Source organism: Rattus norvegicus, chromosome X (genome assembly GCF_021556685.1).
Source record: "Rattus norvegicus strain SHRSP/BbbUtx chromosome X, alternate assembly SHRSP_T2T, whole genome shotgun sequence".
Taxonomy (NCBI): Eukaryota; Metazoa; Chordata; class Mammalia; order Rodentia; family Muridae; genus Rattus; species Rattus norvegicus.
The window spans coordinates 139,807,150-139,834,670 of NC_141554.1; the positions used below are offsets into that span (position 1 = coordinate 139,807,150).

A 27,521-nucleotide genomic window follows, 5' to 3' on the forward strand; every position below is an offset into this window, starting at 1 on the left:
TGCTGTCATTTTTCTAGCACGTCCCATTTTGTAGATGGATAAACTGAGGCTCGGAGAAAAGTGACCTCACAAACCTCTCTGAACTTAAGGACAAGTCTTGAACTATAGTCTAGGTTGGCTAGTTATCAGTTCTTGCCTTTTGACTATGATTTGTTGTGGCCTGTTGGTCTTTCTGTCTACCTCCCTTTATCTTCATTTCTATAGCTGTTCTCATGTATATACCTCTTAGTATGGTACAGTAGACCGCTCAAAAGTGATCACATCCTTATAACATAGGAAAACTGAGAAGACCCTCATTATTTTACTGCATTGCCTCACCTTCAAGCCTTGGTCATGTTTTGCTAAAATCTCTTTTTGCTAAAAATGTCACCTTTATAACTCCACAGATGTTGCATTCTCTTCTGGGATTACTACAAAATATCTCAGGGGTAGTTTCTTAATTTAATTTTTATGATACCTCATCTACTCCCTGGTTGACCCCAACCTTTAGAGTATTTGAAATGCTGCACATATTTCCCCATGGCAAATCACAAATCCAATTTTAATTTCAACTATAACTTCCAATGTGACTTGTTGACAGTGAGAAAGAGAGGAAGAAAGGGGGAAGGATATTGCTTACTTTCTCAACCTCATTTTCTAAAGCAGCACCATAATACACTGCTTATTATAGTCAACTTGAAGAATCACCAAAGAGCAAGAGAACACTGAAGAAGGTTTTGCCATTTCTGTAGAACAGGACTCACTACTACTTCCTGGTTTTGTTGGATTTATATGAGATGGGAAATGAGAGTATCAGCTGTGATACATATTCTTTCCACGTGCTATCTGCATTAGATTATAAGGTCCCAGAAGACAAGGCTACCTTAATTCTCTGTTCAGTGCCCACTAAAAGTCTTGTAATTACAAATGGATATAGAAGAAGTTGGTAGAGACCGTTTACATTAGCCAAGAAAGAAAAGTCAGTAGACTTGGGGTTCGCCTACCCTTCACCTCTACTCATTATCCTTGCTTATAACAGTGTCTTCCTCAAAACTTCTTCAAAGTACTACACTAACATTTACATTTACTTGATATAAAACAGCATAAGTGAAACTTTACTTTATTGTACATGGTGAAATAAAAAGGACTAAATTCAAAGCTGTTGTAATCAAATTTTATGTGTTACCAGCTGTACCACATAGTTTAAAACATCTCTATGTTGGTTTTACATAGCAACATTGTATTTAACATGCATTTGTTAATAATGACAGGGGACAGCCAGAAGCAGAAAGATGGAGAGGAATGGAGATAGTGTTGTTGGCAGTTATGGATGTCTACAAAATTACCAAGGAACAATACTGCTTGACTCATTTTACTGAGTTTAAAATATGGAAGTAGGGACTGGAGAGGTAGATCAGCCTATAAGAGTACAGTGGTGGGAATTCAATTTCTAGCACCCAAGCCATCTGGCTCACAACTGCCTGTAACTCCAGCTCCAGAGAATCCAACACTGCCCCTTCTGGCCACTGCAGATACTTGCATCCATATGGTGTGTGTGTGTGTGTGTGTGTGTGTGTGTGTGTGTGTGTGTGTGTGTGTGAGAGAGAGAGAGAGAGAGAGAGAGAGAGAGAGAGAGAGAGAGGAGAGAGAGACAGAGACAGAGACAGACAGAGACAGAGACAGAGACAGACAGAGAAACACATACAGACACAGAGATGGAGGAAAAGAAGATGAAGGAGGAGGAGAAAGGGGAAGAGTAGAAAGAGGAGGAAGAGGAGGAGGAAGAGGAAGGAGGATGAAGAGGAGGAGAAGAAATCTTAAAAAATATGGAGGAGCATATCAACTAGTTTGTCTAGTGTGTTTGGCACTAAAAATACATAATCCACAGCCATACTATTGGGTAATCACCGAGTTGTGAAGCCCTGCTTGGTTTCCCCACATCTATCAAAAGCTGTCATCTGTTTCTCTTCAGTCTTAAAGCTGAGAAACAGGACCATCCCTGAGTCATTCTGCTTTCATTGTGCACTTCAATTACAAATGCAATTCAGGTATTCAAAGTAAGCCATAGTTTACATGGGCTGAATTTAAAATCAGCTCCAGGAGTATTATTTTACTTACAAATATTTTATGAGCACTGTAAAGGAGACACTGAAGCCACTCATATAGAAATGAGTAAATGAGGCTTAACTCCCCTGGTGCATGGCTTTGCATGCATGGCATTCTCTGAGTGGGAGTACTGAATTACATAGCTCTTCAGTAATACATCTTGCAGGTTTTCAGAAAGCTTTAAACTCCTCAAATCCTCTGACTCTATTTCATTTCATATAAGATCCCAGCATCTTTACAATTATACGTAATTATTTCTGACTCTGTTTATTTCATCCGTTGTGAATTTCTCGAGCTTTCTATGTTTATTCAACTAGAAGCTAATTCACATTATTTCTAGGAGGTGATCAAATCAAAAATACATCACCAGGACTCCATTCTCCTACACATATTCAAAAGCAGGTTATTGTTTAAAAGACATTTGAGTCGGAAAATGGCTTCTGCCTAGAGAAATCTACAATGTTCATGTTTCCCTCTACTTTTTATTCCTTTCCATGCAGTATCGAGTACACTGTCAAATCAATTCATATGAAGAAATGGGAGAAAGAATATGCATAATCTTCTTATTTAGACTCATATCCCTCTTCATTTTTATATCAAAACATCCACGAAAGTCCATGTTAAAGACACATTTATGTCAGTTTAATATGAGCAATATTCCACAGCTCCATATGTAGAACAATCTTTTAGGTCTCATGGCAAATGAATAAGATCTTCCAGAAAAGAGAAGGTAACCTGTGCCTTGTGGGCAGCAGCTATCAGATTGGAGATTACAGAAGCCCCAAGAAGAAAGAACAACGTGCCATGGACTGCCCTTTATAAATGGCATCTAGCATCCATAGCATCTGAACTAGAAGAGTCAAAGAGGGCTTCAAACCACACAAGGCCTTGAAGAAATCCCCTTACAACGTTAGTGTCTGGTTGATAATGCAAGCCTGGAATGTGTAGAGAACAGTAGGACCCAGTGGGCAGTGAGCCAATGGAACAGATAAGACAGGAGGCCCATGGTGCCACCTTCTTGGGGGGCGTAGGGGGTTAGGTACAATTTTATGGTTACGGATAAGAGCTATTTATAAATCAATACTTCAAATCTAGAGAGGGAACAAAAATTATGTAATAATTTCTGTGAGTTTATCTTCTCCAGTTATATATGCAAAATATCTACTATGTAACACACACACACACACACACATCACAAGCAATCAAACGAGCAGGCACAAGAAGCAGATATAGTTAACTACATGTCAAGTTACAAGGCGGGATTCACTTGAGCTGGATTCCTTTCCAGCATGTAATTAATTGCATGTACAATGATAAGTTACTGTCGTTAGACTTCAGGGAAGTCAGAAGGCGAGCTTTTTAATTCTCACCTCAGGACCTAACTAGAATTGGATTGAGTGCTGAGACCATCGACATGAAGGCTGCTGAATGAATACTGAGAGGTCTTCTAAGATTAACATGTCTTTCTTGGCACCTAACTTGCTGGTCACCAACACCTATACTATATCATATGGGAGCCCACTTCCAATGCAGTCCTTTATTTCTATAGTGTTTGGTTCTTTCTGAAGATTCCCCATTGGACAAGCTGGGAAAGATACTGGATTTTCAGATACTCATATAAAAGAAGTTAACAACTGCCTTTGTGGTGCTGAACTGTCACCCTAGCTGGCAGAGGTTAGAACCAGAAGCAGTGCTTTAACGTCCTGTGACATTTACGAGAATTGTAAAGCTGGCTTTTGCCAGAAAAATGTATGTTTAATCTAAGCAGTTCTGATACACTGGAAAACTGGTCCCTACATATACACTTTACAAAATTAAACAGAAAGGTAGAAAGAGACTTAGCCCATATCTCTGGAAGCAACAAATTGTATTAATTGTAATTAGAGCTATAAAGACCCCTTGGAGTCATGTGCTTTGAACATTGGCATTACTGACGAATGAGCTGGGAGGAAGAAGCAGACTTCAGGTTTTCCAGTTCCCAACTGGAGTTCTTCCCACTACAGAAATAGGCAAAGCCAAGGCTAGGCATGTCAGCATATCTTTGCAATCTCAGTCTTTGGGAAATGAAAGGAGAAGTATCCTCAAGTTCAAGAACGCAGCCTGAACTACATAACAAGAAGCTGATACAAACACAAACAGGCAAAATCAAATGCTTATGTCTTTCTTTTAACACATTCTATGGCTTGAATCCCAAAAATATTCAAATGATCAGAAAAAGTACCCTAAGAGACTAGAAGGACAATCCATATAATATAATAGGCAACGGAGGGATATGATAAAATTCTAATGATGAAAAGAACAAGGGACATGTGGAACTGACATGTGACAAAGGACAATACTGTGCTATGCTTGAAAACTAAAGGGATGTGCTTTGCTGCTAATGATAGAGTGGGCAGAAACAGGAAATGAGATTTGCTATTGAAGCCAGGAAAGTATGAGGCAGAGGAAATGAAAGGATCCAAAGTGTAAAGTCCACAAAACACAACAAAAGCAAAGAGCAAATTTAAACTCCCTCATCACTCCCCATCCATCTGATCATTCTCTATTCAATTTCAATTTCCTTCATGGCATTGGCCACTCTCTAGGACTATCGTGTTTCTCTACTTCAGCCTTAATTGCCTCTAACACCTACCCCATGTGTATACGTATTCCTTAAGAAGCAGAGGGACACAGAGTAAGCTTGTTTATCTCAGACCATGTGAAGTGCTTGATGCATATGCATTGAGTGAACAAATCCGAAAAAGTTATAATAAGTTAGGTTGGATCCGTCAGATGTGTGAGGAAAATGATTTTACGGGCTAAATTCAGAGAGAATAAGACACTGTCTCTAAATCATCAATGTTTCTAAATCCTTCAAGGCACAGGAAGTGAGAGGACTAGTGTGCATAGTGTTAATATGAGAGTCTCTATGGAATGTAGTAACTGGAGATCATGGTGGAGTGAGGGACAGGCAGGAGCTCTGGGATATCCGGGACATCCCTAAGCAGTAATAGTTCAATCAGGGACCAGACGCTGGGATCTGAGAAAGGACATGCAACAGACATTGGCATGAACAGCGAGGACAAGAACATTAGAAATGAGACCTGCAAACCCAATAGCCATTCCAGAACTCTAAAAGAAAATAAGGTGCAACCTTGAGGTCAAGGATCTCAATGTATTTAGCAGCTAAGCTGCTCTTCATGTACCATAAGACAGGAAGTGCCCTGGGGCTGGAGAGTAGAGCCATTCTTCTAAAAAGAGAGATACCGTTCTTTGCTAAGGATATTAGTGCTGAGACCAAGGTTTCCATGAGAGGAGTTTGTTTATAACCTGGTCTCCAAACGAAGGAATACACATTAGCCAAGATTTGTCTATCCCTTTGCTCCAATTAAAATTTAAGGTTAGACATAATCATTCATCTGGCCTGAAACCCTGATGAGTCCACTTGGAATGTAAAGCCCCAAAGCAGCTCAATATTTACTAAATTTAAAGGAAACAATCAATTGTAATTCGAATTTATGCACATCCTTTCCCCACACTGGATCTATCTTATTTCCCTTAAGTTCCTCTCATCATTAAGACTGTCAACAAAGTTTTAGTCTCAATGTATCTGCAATAACTGGAGGAAAATGGCTAAGGAGTCTACAGGCAGAGACTTTACAGTCTCCACAACCTCATTTCCCCACAGAGATCCTGGCATATTTAGTATATGTTTACAGAATGAATGAAAGAATTTCTTCATAGTCCTTGAAAGAATTGTTTTCAGCTTGTCATAATACTTCATGCCTACAATCCCAGAACTCAAGAGCCTAAGCCACAGAGATTGCTGCAAATTCTAGATTGGCTTGAGGCTACCTAAGTGAGTGTTTTAGGCCAGTGTGGACTACAATTTAAGACCTTGCCTCATAACAATAATAGTCACGATATCTCAGACACCCCCGACCCAGCATAGGACTATGCCTCTGCACAGAAGTACTCTCCAAATTCCCATATGGTCACTCTTCCTTTTGACAAATCACTGAAATAATAACCATTTGTTTCCCAAGAAAGATGATTTTAATTAACATTCCCTCCAAACACGCCAATCATCCAGCACCTTAAAAATGAACTCAATTTATATCAAGAAAGCTGTTCTTTTTTCCCCCTAGAAAGTACACAGCTTTCAAAGATCCAATTGGTACTGACATCTCCAGTTCAAAAAACCCAGAGACTCAGTTCTCCCATCATGAAACCTGAAAGCCCAGTTTGTGTCACTTTGCTAACTTCTTCTACTTCTGCTTAGGTTAATATCGCACCTTTGCTCCTTGTTTTCAATTCCTAATACTTCTGAAGCTTCCATCTGTTGTCCTAAGGGGATGACAAAAGCCAGACTACACTTTCAACCTCCTAGGATATCCTGCCCTGGAGATTCTCAGCAGGCATTTGGAAATTGGAGTTAGCTCAGAGCTCCAGGGTGAATTCAGGATCGGTGAGGTCAGTTTGGGAATCATTAGTGTAGGGGTTAAAGGTGAAACTATGTGAAGCAAGGAAATTATCCAGGGAGCCAAGAGAGCAAGAGAGAAGATGCAGATCAATGGCAAGAACTCAGGAGCTGCTCCATTTAAAGGGGAACATGTAGATGCTTACGCCCATGCACTAGTGTATAGTGTGTGTGTGTGTGTGCGCGCGCGCGCGGGTGTGTGTGTGTGTGTACTAGAGATCTTAACAAAGACAACCTAGTGAATGTTGTGAAAACACTAAGATAAATAGTGAGCACTTAAGCAAAAGATGATATGGTCAAGTGCCAGAGTCTTCAGATGTCCAGAAGACTGAAGCCAAGAAGTAGCCATTAGATCATGACAAATGTCGTGATCACAAGTGACTTTTGAAAAAAGTAGCCTTCCCAGTGTGCTTCTTGTGGGTTGTGTGTGACCAGACATACCTGAACGTATGCAAGATACACCAGTGAGGATCTTAAAGCACCAGAAGACTAAACATTAGTAAAGAATGAGATTGGTGCTGACTATCCCAGACAATGAAGTTAACCACTGTCCTACATTCTGTCCCGAGTGCTGGAACCAATGCATGGTATTCCTTAGCATGGCTCCACTTTCACTCCTGTGAGAATGCTAAAAAGTTGCTACACTTTTGCATCTGAGAAAACCAGAGCCAACAAAGGTTGAACAAATTACCCAAGGTTACACAGACTGGTAGTGCTAGGATGGGACCAGAGTTCTGTCTGAAGCTCAAAGTCCCTGTTGTCAGCCACAGAGGTTATCATGTCTACACTCATGTTACATAGTCATGCTTGAGGAGAAGGGAGCCAATGCTGATACTAAAGTGTCTCTTAGTATCTATCAAGTTCTTGACATTGAACATTTCCTTTCACACATGTGCCATCAACTTTCAGGCTTCATTTAGTAAAACCGTGTGAGGACATGTTCAAATAATTCTATTTTGGTTTCTTATTTTAAAAAGTACCCTAAAATCTATATGGCTAGAAAACAACTTGCTATCATTCAAATGTACTTGCTAAAATAATTTCCAATGGCTTGACTTGTTTTTAAAGTGTGGCATCATTGATTAGGTGGTTTTTTTAAGATCCAAATTAGTAATAATCAAAAGCTTTCAGTTAACTGAAGAGAATTGGGTAACATGCTCTTAAAAGGCCTCTTCTAGCCTTGACTTTTGACAATTCTTACATGCAGACTTAGAGCCAATAATGTCAAAGATAAGGAGTTTCCAGTAGAACTGGTTGGCATGTCGGCCTATTATTCCTTAAAATAGAAAGCCAACCACCTAATTTGCCTATGACCCAACAATGATCTTAGAAGATCCAATCGGCTATCAGGAAAAAATGAGAGACAGAGTGCAAGGGAATGACTGACAAAAACTTGAGCAATTAATGTTTTGCTGTCTATAGAAAACCAAATGAGGTTCTGGTCTAAAGCAATTAGGATCGTTGCTAATTGGGCATGTGTATAGCAATAATACTAGGCATTCGGGGTGGCTTGCTCTGATTGTTCCCTTCTTCCTCTGGATTACAAAAATCCATTCAGACAGCTAAATAATAGCAAGCACTTAGGCAAATTGTTAATTACGAGGCAGAGATAATCATAATCTTGTACATTTATGAAACTGCATATACAATGAGGATTACCAAATGAATCATTGCTTTATTTTACCAGTGGTTAAAAAAATATGCAAGCCCTGCAAGCAGCTTTCATAAGCATTCATTCTGTCCACCAGAAATGGCCCCATCAATATTTACCAAAGCTGTTCCTTTCCCGCCTCACCACCTGCACCCCCTTTTCTTCCTCACTAAGACTGTATAAGGTTGCCCTGACAACTCCAGCTTCCAACTGAGCAACACCATAGTAAAAATAACAGTGTGTCAGAACGGTGTTAAAGCAGAAAGGAAATAAATCTATCAACACTTCTGTGAAAGTAACTATAGGGAAAATAATCTCTTTTATTGACCATTCTGATAATAATCATCCACCCAATTTTATTCACCCCAGAGTAAATCAAAGCTTATAGTGGGAATGGTACACGCTCAAAGTCACTGCTCTGGACAGTAACAACATGTAATATTCTTGCCACAAAGACATGTATCCAGGCTATGATTTTTAAAAATACTCCCATAGTAATGTGTGACTAAGTGTTGGTGTCTGTCTATACCATGTATTTTAATGAATTACAAATGGACTATAACATTAAGCAGTGACTTTTCTCAGTTGTCAAATAGTCTGAAAGGTATTAGGATGAATATGGAATCTCGGCTCCTGGAAACGAAATTGGGCATCTTACGGTGACTCCATTTAATCTATTTTTATAAGAGCCTGACCTCATGGAGGAATGGCAAACTCATTACCTTTCTATTCTCTGATTTATTTGGTGAGGGAGAGGCATAGACGCATAGGAAGAGAAAACAGAAGCATTGGTAAATATTTCTGGACCAAAAAAAAAAAAAAACAAACCACATAATAAGTCAAATACAAAACTGGTGAACAACACAATTTTAGAAGAAAATGTGTCATAGAAATAGAGCATGCTATTTTAAAAAAAAGTCTCATTAGCCTCGTCAGCACTGGTGACAATGTGATACAACCCATGGCAACAGTGGGTGCTTTCTCGGAGCATTTTCAATGTTCACTTTTCCACATAGAATGCAACTTTCTTCCTTCCTTCCTTCCTTCCTTCCTTCCTTCCTTCCTTCCTTCCTCTCTCTCTCTCTCTCTCTCTCTCTCTCTCTCTCTCTCTCTTTCTTTCTTTCTTTCTTTCTTTCTAAGAATGCAACTTTCTTATGTTTGGCTAAATTTGTGCTCCAGCATCATGCATGTGACAAAGGCCTACTGCCAATGGGGTCACTCTACCTTGCACGTCCACGTATTTGCACACTTAAAAAAAAGACATGGCCACATACCTAATTTCCTGTTAAGGAAATGCTGGTGCAATTGTTCTGAATACCACCATCACCCTAGGAGCAGGCAGCACTCCTGCAGCACTGAGAGACTTTGTTGGTGGTTCAGATCCTCTTCCCTATACAATCTACTCTGTCATCCGATTTCAGCTAACTCTCTGGAGTTCAAAGCTAAACCTTCATCTCACTTCCAGATTAGTTCTGCCCTTAGACTGAGACTACATGCTACTTTCAACTCAAGTTGAGTATCTATGAGAAAAAACTACTAGTTTGTATGGAAATTAAACTGGCTGGTTATTACAGAGGCTACTTTTCTTTGTTTTCTTTTTGCTTCCTTGGGATTTGTTAAACTAGAAATACATTGTTGCTTACCTTGCTGCATCTAGAATCTGAAAAATCCTCCACCTGTTAAAGGAACAGTAAAACCAGTAGCAAGAGCTTGCCAACAGAAAGTTTATCAAGTTATCGTATTTTTACAGTTTCCCAAACTGAAAGGAAATAATTCATCTGTGGCTTTCCCATTTTGTTCCCTATTAGTTCACCTGCACTAAGTGGGGACATTCCAAATCACAAGGTTAAAAGGAGAAGGGCAGCATGGAGAACCAACCTCTGGATTGCTGTGGGTAGGGAATGATGTGTCTATCACTCAGATTAACTCCATTCTGTTTCTCAAGGGGCAGTAGCAAACTAAGCAAAGAGAAAAGCCAAGAAACCCAAACCCAGACCAAACCTAACCCTGGAGCATGGATGAAATGGAAATTCTTCAATGAAAGAACTTAGGAGAGATTTTTCACATCATTTGGAATGTATGAACACATATAAAAGAAATGAAAAGAACTTTTAGCCTTTGCTCGCACTCTTCAATAAGATGAAAATTCAGAGCATTTGTGTGTATGCACATGCACTCGCGCGTGCACACACAGTGATAAATAACCCCTTACTGTAGTGTCTACCACCCAAACACAAGCTATCCATCAAAGTAAACAGTATATCTCTCCATTTATAAAACTTGCTTAGATCTTCCTCATAATACAGTAACTCTTCAGTGTGAATTTCTTTTAGGTTTTCTTTCCTTTTATCTGAATGTTTAGGTGGGTATGTGTGTGCGTGCATGTGTGTGTGTGCTGGGGTGTGTGTGTGTGTGTGTGTGTGTGTGTGTGTGTATGTGCCATGACATGTGTAAAACAGTCAGAGGACAATTTGCAAAGTTGGTCCTCTCCTTCTACCACGTAGGATTACAGGATTGAACTCAGCCTCTTAGGCTTGATCTCAAGCTCCTTGACAACTGGGCCATCTTAGTTAACTTCTCATCTGAGTAGCTTCTGTCTCTGAAGTTGTGCCAGGTCAGTTGGAGACTGAGTTAGATTTCTCATTTTAACTACACCACAACAAGGGGCACCACAAATTTGTACACTTCCTCGTGCATACAAAAAGTTATAAGGACCTGTACGTTGTTATGGGAGAAGTGCCTCATTACATCAACAATATGTTCAGGCTTCTAGGGTGAGTTAAGACTATCTTAATAGCATAGCCAGTAGCTCACATCATCACTTGGGGAACAGTATTTTTTTCTAAAATTCTTGAGTCCTTGGTGCAGTTATACCTCACTTTCCTGCTTCTCAGTTGTTAACACTTCTGGGGAAACAAGTGTTCTAAGAAACCAACATGATATGCCTGGTAAGTTCCGACACTAAATCTTTAAACAAAACACCTCCATGAATTGACTTGATATTCAAAGTCCGATGTATTCTCTTTTACTCCAGCTACAACAGAGAAGAAATTTAGAGCATACTAATCTGGCCCATGACATAACATCCTTACACAACGAAGATAGCCTTGCACCACACTTGGCCTAGTAAACAAAAGTAAATACAATTTTGGATGAAAAAACAAACAAACAAACAAATGAAAAGCCCTTACAAAAGCAGCAATAACGGAACACTTTTAAAATGAAAATATATCATGTGTTGGTTTTTGGTTTTTGTTAGGTCCAAGAATTTCCAAAGTAAAATGTACAGTAGTGTCTAAACCCATAATTTTTATTATTCTCTCCTAATGGAAATCCTCAAATGATGTAAATATTTCCATTATTGATCTGTATTGGGGCTGGGTTAAATTTAACTTCAATCAGGGAGCTGTTATCTCTTGAGAGTATCACATTTTACTTCTAGGCAAGCTTCCCTCCTGCTTGTTACCATTTCCCAGTGATTTCACGGAGAAGATTTTAAAGAGCTCATTGCCTTACCTGAGTGTCCAGATGGCCAGGGGTGCAGTATTCAGCGATGAGCCACAGAGATGTTACAGGGACATCAATCAAAAGCATGGACGGTCATTGCAGGTGAGTAAGTGCCATGGGGGAAAGGTACATATAAATGAGAGAGAGAGAGAGAGAGAGAGAGAGAGAGAGAGAGAGAGAGAGAGAGAGAGAGAGGCTGATTAGAAGAAAATGAATCAATTTTAAAACTTATTTTACACACACTCTCCCTTCGGAATGGTTCTCAAATGAAATCCTTTAAAAAGATCCTTTAATCATGAAGAGTGATTCAAACTACATTTATTATCCAACATATGCCAGGAATTTCTATAGGATATAACAGTGGGTAAAACAAACAAACAAACAAAATCCTTCCTTTCTGCAAAGTCTGCAATTCTGTAGATATTTTGTGGGCCCATCTGCTTGAAATAAGCATTCTCCAGAAATATACCATATGTGAAAGTATTTCCCCTGGTTTTATTTATTCTTTCCTTTAGGTATGGAGAACATACCCAATGGCATCACAGTTGACATTTGTAGTAGAAGAAACGGCTTTCTGATTAGAAGGAACACTATAAATGTATGGTCTATTTTCCTTAAAAGTCCTCTCCAAAGACCATTACTTAGGGTTCTTTCCTGGTGTCCCATGACCCTCCAGTGCTTTTAGAAAGGTTGGGAAAACAAGGCCTGTCAATAACAGGTCAGTTCTCAGTGGGAGAGGAGGTGTTTAGTCTGGCTGGAAGTAGATGTCCCAGGGTGCAGTGGTTCACAGGGGGCACTTCCCCTTCCTTGAGGAATGGAGAAGGAGGAAGAGGGATTTGTAAGGGTGGGACTGGGAGGGGAGAGAAGGGGCTACAATTGGGATGTAATGTGAATTTAAAAAACTATGAAAAGAAGTAAATAGGTCAGTTCCACATCTTAATAGAGCTTTTCTCATTGGCAGTTATTGTTTTCTCTAAGCAGTGGCCCAGGTGACATGCTGAGATTAAACTCATTAGTCCTCAGCAAGCCCCATTCTGGGAAAACAGCAGACCTGGAAAGACAAAGGAATCCTGCTTATCCAGTCTAGGACCTGGATAAATGCAGTGCTAAGATCTAGAAGATGGGATCAACCCGAAAAAGTCAGCAGCTATCTAAAAATGTCTAAAAGTTAGTAGTGAAAGCAAAAGATAGAACTTCAGGCAATGCACACATCACTGGAATGCCAGAAGGTGGGAGTGCTTGAGATTTTGAAATTCTAAAGAGGAATTCACCTTTTCTTTGCAACAGTCTCATACATATATACAATGCACTTTTATTAGATTCTTCCCCCTCCTGTTGCACCCCTTTGACCAAGTTATGATAATTTTTACTCTATGGTCATTTGTTGTGATACACTCAGTTTAATTAGGGTAGATTGCACAGCAATGAATGATGGAGGCTATTTCACTGGACACATAGAAGGGCCTATATCACTGAGGAAAATGACTTCAGATAGCACTTCCTGTGAACCAGGAGCCTCAGACTATGGCACCTACCTTTGGTATTTACATTACTAGGGTTGGTGCTTGGGGCTTCAGAAAAAAATAGAGTAATTCACTTTGATATTAAGACCCAAATCAAGACCTTAAGAAAACCAAAATTGAATAAAAATATAGATCTTGCCCAGGAATCAGGATTCCAAGTTTCTGGCTCCAATTTCCCCAATGACTCACTTAATCTTGGGCAATAATCTTTTCCACTGTCTTTCTGGAGATGAAATAGTTCAACAAGCTGGTCTTTAAAGCACCCCATTTCCAAGCCTAACATCTCTCTACATTCCATTTTGGAACTGTGTTAATCTAGTCTTTTTCTCAATACAACCTGGTAGTTCAGAGAGACCAGCATTCCTGCATTCACAAGCAAATGAGACATGGTCAAAACAACAGGGTTCACAAATAATATAAAGTACCTCGGTGTGACTTTAACCAAGCAAGTAAAAGATCTGTACAATAAGAACTTCAAGACACTGAGGAAAGAAATTGAAGAAGACCTCAGAAGATGGAAAGATCTCCCATGCTCATGGATTGGCAGGATTAATATAGTAAAAATGGCCATTTTACCAAAAGCAATCTACAGATTCAATGCAATCCCCATCAAAATACCAATCCAATTCTTCAAAGAGTTAGACAGAACAATTTGCAAATTCATCTGGAATAACAAAAAACCCAGGATAGCTAAAGCTATCCTCAACAATAAAAGGACTTCAGGGGGAATCACTATCCCTGAACTCAAACAGTATTACAGAGCAATAGTGATAAAAACTGCATGGTATTGGTACAGAGACAGACAGATAGACCAATGGAATAGAATTGAAGACCCAGAAATGAACCCACACACCTATGGTCACTTGATTTTTGACAAAGGAGCCAAAACCATCCAATGGAAAAAAGATAGCATTTTCAGCAAATGGTGCTGGTTCAACTGGAGGGCAACATGTAGAAGAATGCAGATCGATCCATGCTTATCACCCTGTACAAAGCTTAAGTCCAAGTGGATCAAGGACCTCCACATCAAACCAGAAACACTCAAACTAATAGAAGAAAAACTAGGGAAGCATCTGGAACACATGGGCACTGGAAAAAATTTCCTGAACAAAACACCAATGGCTTACGCTCTAAGATCAAGAATCGACAAATGGGATCTCATAAAACTGCAAAGCTTCTGTAAGGCAAAGGACACTGTGGTTAGGACAAAACGGCAACCAACAGATTGGGAAAAGATCTTTACCAATCCTACAACAGATAGAGGCCTTATATCCAAAATATACAAAGAACTCAAGAAGTTAGACCGCAGGGAAACAAATAACCCTATTAAAAAATGGGGTTCAGAGCTAAACAAAGAATTCACAGCTGAGGAATGCCGAATGGCTGAGAAACACCTAAAGAAATGTTCAACATCTTTAGTCATAAGGGAAATGCAAATCAAAACAACCCTGAGAATTCACCTCACACCAGTGAGAATGGCTAAGATCAAAAACTCAGGTGACAGCAGATGCTGGCGAGGATGTGGAGAAAGAGGAACACTCCTCCATTGTTGGTGGGATTGCAGACTGGTACAACCATTCTGGAAATCAGTCTGGAGGTTCCTCAGAAAATTGGACATTGAACTGCCTGAGGATCCAGCTATACCTCTCTTGGGTATATACCCAAAAGATGCCTCAACATATAAAAGAGACACGTGCTCCACTATGTTCATTGCAGCCTTATTTATAATAGCCAGAAACTGGAAAGAACCCAGATGCCCTTCAACAGAGGAATGGATACAGAAAATGTACATCTACACAATGGAATATTACTCAGCTATCAAAAACAACTAGTTTATGAAATTCGTAGGCAAATGGTTGGAACTGGAAAATATCATCCTGAGTGAGCTAACCCAATCACAGAAAGACATACATGGTATGCACTCATTGATAAGTGGCTATTAGCCCAAATGCTTGAATTACCCTAGATGCCTAGAACAAAGGAAACTCAAGACGGATGATCAAAATGTGAATGCTTCACTCCTTCTTTATATGAGGAAAAAGAATACCCTTGGCAGGGAAGGGAGAGGCAAAGATTAAAACAGAGACTGAAGGAACACCCATTCAGAGCCTGCCCCACATGTGGCCCATACATATACAGCCACCCAATTAGACAAGATGGATGAAGCAAAGAAGTGCAGACCGACAGGAGCCGGATGTAGATCGCTCCTGAGAGACACAGCCAAAATACAGCAAATACAGAGGCGAATGCCAGCAGCAAACCACTGAACTGAGAATAGGTTCCCCGTTGAAGGAATCAGAGAAAGAACTGGAAGAGCTTGAAGGGGCTCGAGACCCCAAAAGTACAACAATGCCAAGCAACCAGAGCTTCCAGGAACTAAGCCACTACCTAAATACTATACATGGACTGACCCTGGACTCTGACCCCATAGGTAGCAATGAATATCCTAGTAAGAGCACCAGTGGAAGGGGAAGCCCTGGGTCCTGCTAAGACTGAACCCCCAGTGAACTAGACTGGTGGGGGGAGGGCGGCAATGGGGGGAGGGTTGGGAGGGGAACACCCATAAGGAAGGGGAGGGGGGAGGGGGATGTTTGCCCGGAAACCGGGAAAGGGAATAACACTCGAAATGTATATAAGAAATACTCAAGTTAATAAAAAAAAAAAAAAAAAACAGGGTTCAAATGGAAATATGGCTGACCATTATTTTCTCTGGGGAAACAGCTCTATTTATTTAATACAAAGTATACAAAGTGGTTGGTTCTTTATGGTGGAAAATTTACATCAAAAATTGGGAAAGCATCTAAAGTCAACAACTGACTGACCAACATTTTTCCATTCCAATTTTTCTTTCTCTTCATATACATGGTATATATGACAAGAGTGTGGGATGAGGTGACAACAGTGTGTTTGCAGAGACTTTTATAGTCACACAATCTCAAATAAAGGATGCTCCAATTTGGTGAAAGATACTTCAATTTCTTCCTATGCCAACATTTGGTCTGATTGCAGATTTGTAGGAAGCAATTGCTTACCATGGCTCTGGAGCTTCCAAGAAAATGGTTACCAAGTAAGTGGTCCATTTGGTCTGTCTCTCGTGTCATTGTCTCTGTTTCTCTCCCTATCTCCTTCACTCCCTCCCTTCCTTCTCTCTCTCTTTTCCTCACTAATGTGCCTTTGAATGCATATTTTTCCAGTGTCATCTTGCTCTGATCTAGTAGATTACCAGTCAACTAACTCAGTACACTTCTTTTTCTATTTCATACTAAAAGCTTCCTTTAGCTTCTGAGGATCAAATGCAGTATATGTTAATGGTAAACAAACAGCAATTAAGGATGACAAAACCTTTTCCACATTCATTATGTTAATTAGCTCTCTATAACTAGAAAAAGATCTAACATCTACAAAACCCTAGGTTAAAGATTGTTCAAACTACTGTAGACAGATGTGGGAGTCAGAAAGAAGGGCTTGGATGCTTGTCCTGTCACAACTCACTTTTTTCCTTAATCTTTAAACTGTTGGTTTTAGCAGAGGTTTGGGGTCATGAAAGAAGTCCAGGAATCATTCAGATTAGCAGTGTACTATCATTTACTACTTGCTCTGACTCTTTTACTTACCAAATGGGACAAGTATAATGTCTGTACTAATAACAATACACAACATGTATAAAATATCGTATTATGAGTGAGCCCCAGTTAGAAGAGAAACCAATCCAGTCAGAGCAGAAACCTGGTGCCATTCGTAAGCATGCCAATTAGTTTGCATATAGGGTCATTCTCAAGTTTCTTGCATGATTAGTTGAAATTATACATAGACATTGTGTAGCAGAAGACAAGAATCAGAGTCAACATGCAATAATCTTCATGTAGGATTATTTTTATCTAGGAGGAAAACCAGATAAGAGAATAGGAGAATAGGTTCAGCAGTTAACAGCACTGACTGCTCTTCCAGAGGACTTGGGTTCAATTCCAAGCACCCACAGGGCAACCCATAACTGTCTTTAACTCTGGTTCCAGGGGCTTTGACACTCTCACACCAATGTATATAAAATACAATTAAATTAATTATCTTAAAAATGAAACCAGTCCAAAATGATAGTGACTGTGGCAGACACAGAAATAGCTCTCCAGCCACTGTCACTGAGCCATCTTTCACTGGGAATAAAATCAGGTAATCAAAAACAGTGCCCCGAAATACCTATATATCAATAGCCAACCACACTTACTAATAGTGTAGAGGGATGTGCCCTATACTGTTGAGCCATTCTGCATTCTTTCTCAGTCTATACCAAGTCCCCAAGTTACCCTCACGGGTAGCCTGAGAAGACTAACATCCAGATCTCCCCTAAGTACACTTTGATCATCTGTTTTTAATTCACAAGTTCCAGCCTTTGTCACAAGTGCCAAGTCCTCTGAGTCTGTTTTGATTGTTCCTTTCACAGTACCTTCCTTTTCTCTAAGACAGTCAAGTTGGTTTCCAAACTTACCCTCATGTCACTCCATTTTCCAACCAACATGGATTTTAATCTGTTTTTTTTTTCAAAATAGTGTAGGAATAGAGAGCTTTTTAAAACCATAGTAATTACTGTTCACTGATTTTTTTAACTTCAACCCCCTGACAATTAAGACTTTTTTTAAATAACCCCTTAATAACATGAAATGCAACACGGATCAATTAGAGCGATGTGTTTAGTTCATAGCTACTAGTTACTTCTTCCCTAGAATCGATGTAGGTAGAGGAAACAAATACTCTGTAGTACAGGGGAACAGGAAGCAGCATGGACTACAGTGCACTAATTAAGGTCCTTATTTCATAACTGTCAGTATCTGACTCAAAACTTTGGCAAAGCCATTCCTAATTGGGTAATATGGTTGACTAGGCGCCTAAACCAAGGTCTCTATTTACTGTAATATTCTAAGACTCTGTGATAAACTTGGCTCAGGCAGGCACTTTCCATGAAATATATAAAGCCCAAGTCTCATAAACAGAGACCTAGACAAAAATCACTCCTTAATTTCTCTAAGAGATCCCCATGCCAAGGGCTGGAAATGCAAGTTGTTCCTCTGTAGCCTCCTCTTCTTATCCAATCCCCAGACATCTTTGTCCAGCTCCCCAGGCATCTCTGAATGACCATGCCTGAGAATTTCTCCAGTAGTCAGCACACAAGCTAGGAACTACCTAACTAGGACATATTAAGCCAATTTAAGGGACTCTACTAATGACTTGGCACGTTAAATCTCTGAGGTTACATTTGTTGTGAGCCATAAACATAAACAGGTGACTAATATGGACACATCAGCTCTTTGGGGGTGGCAAGTCCTTTTATTACCACCTTTAATGGTAACAGAGTCAGCACCTATCTCAAGATGCCTATCATCATGTCTGAGTCAGAACACAAGTGGCTGCCATAACCAAGTGATACAGAAAATTAGTTCAGCACTAACCACTCATCTTTGACATTTTAGATTCGAGTCCCCTAGCACTTGTTCTCCCATAACTTTGACTGCTCTAAGTCTAGTTTAAGCCTCGATGGATCTGTTCCTGAAATGAGGGTATGTAAACACACTCTGAGGACTAGATGACATCTTTTAGGGACTATTGAAGTCATTCAACATTTCTGAATGCTGAAATCATTCTGGGGACAGGGACTCACCACAGAGCACAGCAGTAGCAGAGCCAAGGCTTTTTTTAATACTATGTCACTCGTACCATATCTACTAGACATGGTATACCTCCTTAGAGCAATGGTTCTCAACCTGTAGGTTGAGATCCCCCTTTCCAAGTGTTGTATATCAGATATTTACATTAGGACTCATAACAGTAGCAAAATTACAGTTACGAAGTAATAGCAAAAATAGTATAAGGTTAGGGGTCAGCACAACATGAGGAACTGTCTTAAAAGATCAAAGCATTAGGAAGGTTGAGAACCACTGGCTTAGAGCATCGTCTCTCAGACAGAATCAAATCCACACCACTCTTCAGAACAAGAGCTAGGACTGCAAAAGAATAAAAAGAACTACAGAAGAGGGAGATTTAATTCTTCATTTCAACCAGTTGTTAATGTATAGACACATTTTATGCTTTTTTGATAACTTCTCATTCACAGTCTGATTTCTGCTATGAGTTGACTACTTCACTCATTCAACTATCCATTATTTTTTCATTTGGGAAACACGATATCAAATACATGAGTTCTTTATTGCGAAAACACCAATCACATTTCAGAAACAAAATGGATCTGATGAGAACGACTGCACAGCCTTCTCACATAAGGATTTTCTTCTCTGCTGACAGTCAGTCCTCAGTGGCAGAAGCCTGTTCTCAGCTCTTTGTTGTCTGCATTCCTTGCAGACCAACCCTCCTTTCACCTCCCCCCACTCCCACTCCCACACACCAGAATTTAGTAAAATTCTCCCACTTCGGCATCATAAGAGTGCCCTCTAGTGATGATCCAATTAAGGACCTGGGGACCAAGGAATTCTCAGGTTTTGGTGGGAAATGGTGTCGGTCTTAATTTGCCCTTGGCCCTCTGGAGGCATTTCTATGTCACCCATTTATCAATTTAGTCTTTCCCAATGTAAGAAAATGGGTGTTTTGTAATGGAGCAAGCAAAGCAAAACAAAATGGAGGGCCACAAACCTTAGAAAATCTGATGTCCTGCTTCCTGAGAAATGTTAGCATTCGTGATGCAGGATGCCTGTAAGGTATAAATACGTGTGCAAGCTCAAGCTGACTCTTCAGTTGAAATGTAGCAACTATTTTCATACATGCCTTAGAATTCTCTGTATGCCAGAATCGGTAGTTGTATGATGGGACCTTGAAATATGTTTCCTCAATTTGGTCACATGTATACTTTTTCAGCAGAAAAGAAAGAATAAAGAGTCCCTTGGAAATTTCCCTGAGTGTAACAGACTTGTTGTCTATTTTAAGAAAGACACAAAAAAGTCGTTTACAATATGTAATACTATATAAGATTATTAAAGTAAGCATTTGGAGTCTTTCCCTCCAATTTTACTTCCAGGCTTAAAAGTTTAGGGTCTGGGAGATCCACAATGCATGTTATTTAAGCACTGGTTCAATGGAACAGAAAGGTTTCCACTGTATCTTTTACAGTAACCATGCAAAGCTCTACTTGATTGTATCCCTAACATCTTATGTTGACACAGACAAAAAGTTTGGAAAACTGCCAACAAGAAGTATAACTGCTTCATTCATTCAGCATGTTTAACCACAGGGATTGTACAAGGTTCCTAACAAGGAATCATTTGGCCAGGGCTAAAGTAAGGATTGAGATCATGCACAAGAGTTGTTCAGTGAAGTCACTAACAGAATCAGACCCATGGGTGCAAAATGGATCTATGCCATTTTTTTTCAGTTGGAGAGAGGGGCTTAGGTCTCTGATGAAGTCAAATTATGGTGAGAACAATGGGTCTGATGGGAAACATCATACAAGCTGGCCCCAAATGAAAAGTGAATGGTGAGTCAAAATTGAGAGCCCTGCAACTGTGTTCCTGAACTACAGTGCCTCTTCGTTGGTTACTTCAAACTGTCGGTCTCACTTCCTAGCAAAAGACACAAACTACATGAGTCATATAATATCTGTTCAACTTAATACACCCAACATTCTTCATTTAAGGGGTCTGGAACTGCATCATCTTGCTCAGATGTTTCTCAAGATGTAATGTATAGGATCGAGTAAATGAAACATGCCAGTCTTCATGGTTTAAAAGAAGCTGTGATAAGGACTTTGATGGGTCACTGCTCTTCTCGCCTCCACTTGCCCAGCCCGTGTCTTCTGTAGAAGCTGGGAGCTGAGAGATCATGTCTTTGTCCACATTTAGGAAAGAGAGAGAACAACTGTAGAAACCAAATGAGACTATAAAATCTCAAAATGTGGCCTCAGAGATGTACTTCCACCAATGTGAAACCCCCTCCCAAACAAAGCAAAACAAAACATTTCTGGGCTGTTCTCAAAATAACCACCAAAAGAAAAGGCTAACAAACAACATCAAGTAGAAAAAAAAAAAACATTTAAAGGTTTCATAACCTCCTCAACAGCACCACCAACCGTAGACCAAGTATACTACATGAGCCTATGGGTAGACATTTCTCATTCAAACCCACCACACCTGTCAAACAGTAAGTCCTTTTTTTCTGCCTGCTACCATATCTCCCATCCCTTTACAGACTTTCCTCTGGGATCATATGCCCAAATGAACTCATTTCTTTCTGTAAGTTGCTTTTGATGATGGTATTTTATCATGCTATCCAATAAACAAACCAACAAATATTAGATCATGTACAGTGTTCCTAATTAAATTTTCCATGTGCTATCTATGAAAGCATTTTTCGAATGAACAAGTAACAGTTTTGTAGACTATGAGGCAAAACCAGGACCAAAAATAGTTAGTGCTCTTGTCCTTCAAAATATCAAACCCAGGGCACATTTGCAGAATTGACTAGAAAAATATGTTTTCTAAAATTATTGGGACCCATCCCTTAATGAGCAAATAATAACATTCATACCATTAACTAACATATGATGAGTGCTTCCTCTATGCCACACACTATATGCATTACAGGAATTATTTAATCCATAAAATAATCTAAAATTATTGTGCAGATAAGAAAATCTCAGGGGGGAAATGTAGTTGCTTGGCCAGTCTGACAAGCTGAATTTGAACCCCAGGACCTACCTGAGTGAGAATAATAACCTTGAACTTTCTTCTGACCTTGCCGTGTGCATGCCCATATGTAGAAATGTGTACACAAACCAAAAAGCAAACAATAAATAAACTCAATTAGAAATAAAAGAATTCAAAGCGAAAAGGAAAATCGAGCTGAGTAGCACAGTAAGTGGTAGAGTCTGCATTCAAATCCATAATCACAGGATGCCTGTCCCCAAGCCCCTTAGCCACTAAGTTGTTCTAACTGAAATTGATTTTACCTGCATTGCAATGTTGTTAGGTAGACACCATTCTCATTTCACAGGGAAGATAGACGAGTCTCAGAATGCAACTTACTCAAGGTCATACTGCTAATAAGTAAAGCTTCAGGAACAGACATGTTCACTCCTCCAGTCCCGAATACTATGCCGTGCACATTAGACTCTGTGCTTGCCTCAATGTGGCCCTGATATTGAAAGGGTCACTGTATATAATCAAGCTAGGCATAACACACTTCCACTGAGAGCTGGGAACAGCACTCTCCAAAGTGCTTCCATGTTTGCCTCTCTTCAAGCTTCCCAAGGGACGATTTTTCATTTTGAATTCCAAGATAGCGTGCAAACCACTTGAACACAAGGGGCCTGGATGAGAACTTGGTGTAAATCTTCCCAGGACCTGTGCTGCGCTTTAGACATAAATCAAGTGGCTGTGGGTGGGCCCGGTACCTTCGGGGAAAATGAATTGGCAGGCAGAACAGGTCTCTCTGGAATAGTGAGGGGGAAGCACTGCCTTTCTTCCTTCCTATTGTTTCTATATTTTTTATCAATACAAAAATATGATTATAGCAGACAGACAAAATCCAGAAACGTAGGTCAAGGATGCAGAGAGAGGAGGACGGAAGAAGACTGTGTGCTTTATCCTAAAACGGTCTTTGCGTTTACTATGGTTAAGAGGATGAGTTGATGCCTTGGGAAATAATAGGCATTGGCATGAAATGGCATGGACACTTGGTCACCGCTTGGTTTAAAACTTATTGAAACAGAAAGGTATTCTTAAGAGACCATCAAATCCAAACTTAATTTATAGCTTCAGAGCAAAAAAGGGATCTATAAAGGGTCAGAAAGTTAAGCATGGACCCCAAACCTTCTCCTAGCCCTTACACTTTCCATTTAGGAGTTTTAAAAAAAAACACTATTTTCTTGTAAAAAAAAACAAAACAGGAAAAAAAAAACCTTCTAGTAACCCCTGCAAGAGGGAAGGATAGGGGCAAGGGGGCCACAGGAAGCTGGTGTCAGAGGGGCAGAATGAAGGCTAAGCTTTCTTTACCAACAGGAACTGTAAAATGCTCTTTCCCATCCTCTTGCCTTGCCAAAAACTGAGCCTTGAAGAAATGAAGCACCTTGCCCATTGCCCTTCAGTGGACACACAGAGAAGGGAGCTTCCCGGATGCTCTCATCCCAAAGGCTAAAGGGCTTTTCATACAAACAGTATAAAGCCACCTCCTTTCTCTTCACCTACATTCCTCCTACAAAGGAGGTTCACCTTGCTAAATTTTTGTAGGTTCGCTTTTGCAATTACTGTAATGGACCTGAACTCTACTCGGCAAGCCAGAGGCAATGAAGCCTTGGACGGTACCTTGGCTCAACCTTTGGAGAACACTTTGGTGGCCCTTGTTCTCTTGAACTCAAGGAAAAGAGATGCCATTAAGAAGAATCTGTCAGGTAAAATGCTTTGTAGTCTCCCCCCACCCCCACCATGGGTTTTGGTGTGCCACCTCAGTCTGCTACGGCCACCTCCCTAGAGCATAGGAGATGTTGACCATGGTATCCAGATAATCTGTCAGCTAACCAGGATGATGCTGTGGGAGTGTCTTCATACTGAAAAGCAGGGGATATAGATGACATCTACATCCAGAGATACTCCCTGAATGTCTCCACACATGTTGGCACAAGGAATCCCATCTTCATTCGTGATAGCCCTGCAGGAGCATATCAGAGTCTGATAGATAGGAAAATTCTGAGCACATACCCAAAGAATGTAAGGAAAATCGGGTATTTCTTATTTGAATTTGGACCTGACAACTTGCTAATTACAGACGTGGTTCATCATTGGGCCTGCTCATTTGTCTTCATCACATTGGGGAGCGCTGTGTTAAAGTAGAAACCACCAGGCAGCCGGTTTTGTGAAAATAAAATGTCTGTTTCCCACTGACATATATTACAATCAATGTCCAACTATCCAACTTCTGGCATTTGCCCTTCACACTCTGGTTTTAAGCTACTCTGACCCACCTTATCAGGTGGGTAATGATCTGGAAATACACACCACTTGCTCCTGTAAAGGAGGCCCAGTTTAAAGCAACCTTTCTCTAGGAAATCCTTTGTATGTATACTTGAGATGGTCATCGCTCCAAGCTATGGGCATATCACCCTTTGATTCAAAATGTATCCCTACTCCTCTGACATACGTAAGTTTTACAGATTCATTTCAGATTCAACCCATCTATTTTGAAGTATACGATTTAATGGTTTCCACTATACTCACAGAGATGTACAACCATCATTGAAAACATTTTATCATTTCCAAAATAAATCCTTGATGTTTTATATTTAGTTGTCCTATACATTCATTCTCCTAGACCCTGACTGCCAAAAATGTAGTTCTAGGCTCTATGGATTTGCCCCTTGAGATATTTCATATGGTAGCAGTCGTTCTTTATGAATGGCCTTTTCCAATTAGCATATTATTTTCAAGATTCATCTGTGTTATATACCAACCATATCTGTCCCTCCTTCCCTCCTTTTCATAACCAATATATTTCATATCCAAAAAATTTAAGGAATAAAATGCATCTACAATTCTATCCTCACTCCCTAATCAAGTCCGCATATCTATCCTGAGTATATAATGTGGTACAATTATAACTAGCACTATGATTACAGACATGACAGAGAAATACAATGGACATTTTCCTTTCCCCTTTCTTCCTTTTTTCTTCTCTTCTCTTTCTCTCTTTCTTTCTCTCTCTCTCTCTCTTTCTTTCTTTCTTTCTTTCTTTCTTTCTTTCTTTCTTTCTTTCTTTCTATTTTCTCCTCCTTCGTGTTCTCTCTCCTTCTCCTTCCCCCTTGAAAGCTCTATTGAATGTCTCTGACCGAGTAGGAAACTTCAGGCACATGGTATGCAAGACTGAGTCCGCCATGCCTTCCATGACTTCACGGTGAAGCTAGGAGTATGGGAAACCATGCAGTTCCACCAGACACAACTCCTGAGGACTCCTGAACTATGCTATGTTCATTTGTCATTTGCAGTTCAGAACTGGGTTCCCGATTCCACAGACTTTCATGAAAGAAACCGATCAAAGCGGAGACAGTAGTCAAGGGTTCAGGTGGGCTTTGTGCATGGTTTGTATTTTTAAATTAAGGTGAACCCACACAATTTAAGATGAATGATCAAAGGTGTAGAATGCAGAATATTCACTTCGATCTAGTTCCAAAACATCACCTCAAGAGAAATTTTGTACCCATTAAGCAGTTATTTCATCCCCTACACCCCTCAGTGCATGGCAACCAGAAGTATGTTTTTGTCTATATGGATTTTCCTGCTGAGGTGATTCATATAAGCAAAATCATATAATGCAGCCTTTAAAAATCAGTATTCATCATAATGCTTTTGAAATTGGCTCATGCTGTAGCACATATCAAAATTCTGATCCTGTTTATGACTGAACAATATTCCATTAAATGGAGACACCACATTTCACTTATCCATACACCTACTTCTGAGTATTTGGGCTGCTTCTGTTTAGCACAGTCACAATGCACAGCACTATGAAGATTCATATACGAGTTGTTGCGTACATGTGTTTTCATCTCTCTTAGATTTGTACCTAAGAGCCGAACAGCGAATCATATGGAAATAGCGTGTTTAACTTCTTGAGACACTGCCAAAGTCTTCCACAGATGCGCCATCTTACATTCTTATCAGTATTGTACGAGATTTCATGTTCTCCCAGAGTGTTAGCTCTATTTTTAACTCCCAGAGAAAAGTTCCATTAAATTAGAGACACCCAATTAGCCTAAATGATTGGCTGCAATGCTGGGCACTTGGGTCTGGACCTCTTAATTAATGCTCAGGCCAGCAGGAGAAACAGCAAACAAAGACAGATGGGAGTGGAAGCTCTCCCTTCCTCCACAGCTCAGGGAGTGTGTCTCCTGCATGCACAGACTAGAGGTTAGAGATAGAAGGTCCACTTGATAGTTGTTGACCTGGCCCCAGATTCATGCCGATGGCATTCATAGCATCCAGTTCAGCAAAAGACCTAGAGGGAATGTTCTCAACTGTAAAAACCAAAGCTACAAAAAGAATCCCAGGTGATTTTATGAAGTAAATGTCACAAAATCAATACTGACTATGGCAAGAAAGGAACGGATGATATAGCCTTCCTGTTTCATGAGAAATTACAAGTTTCAGTGGGTTCTGCAGACTATTAGATCCCATGGTATTTGACACTGGCTCCTATCCTTTGGAATAAAGGTCTGATGTAGATCTGGGAAATAAATAATAATGATGAATATCTAGCTCTCAAGATGATGGCATGTGAGTATATCACTGAAACTTGCCCTTATGGCCTGTCTCTCTCCTCCAGTGATCAGACAGCTGGATGGCTACTGAATCCATGGCTCCTGCAGTCTATATCACTCTGTGGGCAGCTCAGCCACATTCTGAGATGCCATTAAATTGTTCAAGCCATTACATGCTATTTTCAGGCACTGAAACTGTCACGGATAAGATGACATACCTCTCACTATCCAGGAAGGGCTAAGGCACAATGCTAAAGTCCCTCCTCATTGTGTTAAGAGGGAAAGAAAGGAAACCTAGAAATAGAACCTTAATGATCCTGATCAGTTTCAAAATCCTTGACTCTTATGTTACCTGAGATTTTGATGAGTGGGTTTGAAATTATATTAGTAAAGTTTTTTTCCTTTTGTAAAATTTGTTTGCTGCGTATGTGTTTTCCAGTCAGAGGTCAATCTTGGGAGTCATTCCTCAGTAGCCATTCATTTTGACGTTTTGAAACAAGAGGCTTTTTTCCCCAGGACAAAGTGCTCACCAATTAGACTAGGCTGGTGGGCCAGAGAACCCCTGGAATGCATATGTCTTGTTCCTGACTCCACTGTTGGGATATATGCCTATATATGGCTGGATTCTATTCACATACTTTAACTCAATCTATAACACATCAGATCGAATAAATGCATTTATAGGAAAACCAATGAATTTCCTATGAAGCTAAGTGCCAGGCAGTTGCAAAATGCAAAACACTAATTTTGCTAATAATTTTTGCTTTTTAAAATCTGCTAGTTTTTTCATATAACTAGTCTCTGTTATTTAATAGGTATACTATCTTCATTTTAAATGAATTAACAAGTGTTTTAAATTTTCAGTTTCAATTCATAACAGTCAATAATTATATCCCACACAAGCAAAATATAATTTGGAGTATTTAATAATTTGGGAGGAGAATAAAGGGGTCCTAAGGCTGAAAAACAATGAGAACTGGTAATAAACTATTTTTCATTTAGTTTCATACATAGTACCGGCTGCACTCAAATTTGTAATCCTCCTGCTTATAG

General features: G+C 39.8%; 1 protein-coding gene and 1 pseudogene across 5 annotated transcripts in view; one reads left to right on the top strand and one right to left on the bottom strand.

The window, feature by feature from the left end:
- Hs6st2 (heparan sulfate 6-O-sulfotransferase 2) overlaps window positions 1-27,521 on the bottom strand; it is a 295,764-nt gene that overhangs the window by 67,651 nt on the left and 200,592 nt on the right. For 2 of the 5 annotated variants that reach the window (XM_087599437.1, NM_001191726.1), the window contains exon 3: window positions 9,839-9,871. The exons of the other annotated variants lie outside the window; for them this stretch is intronic. In XM_087599437.1, coding sequence (XP_087455563.1) covers window positions 9,839-9,871 — 33 coding nt within the window. The remainder of the gene's footprint in view (window positions 1-9,838; window positions 9,872-27,521) is intronic. 5 annotated transcript variants of the gene reach the window in all.
- Window positions 23,471-27,521, top strand: part of Mrpl30-ps3 (mitochondrial ribosomal protein L30, pseudogene 3) — a 65,629-nt pseudogene continuing 61,578 nt past the window's right edge.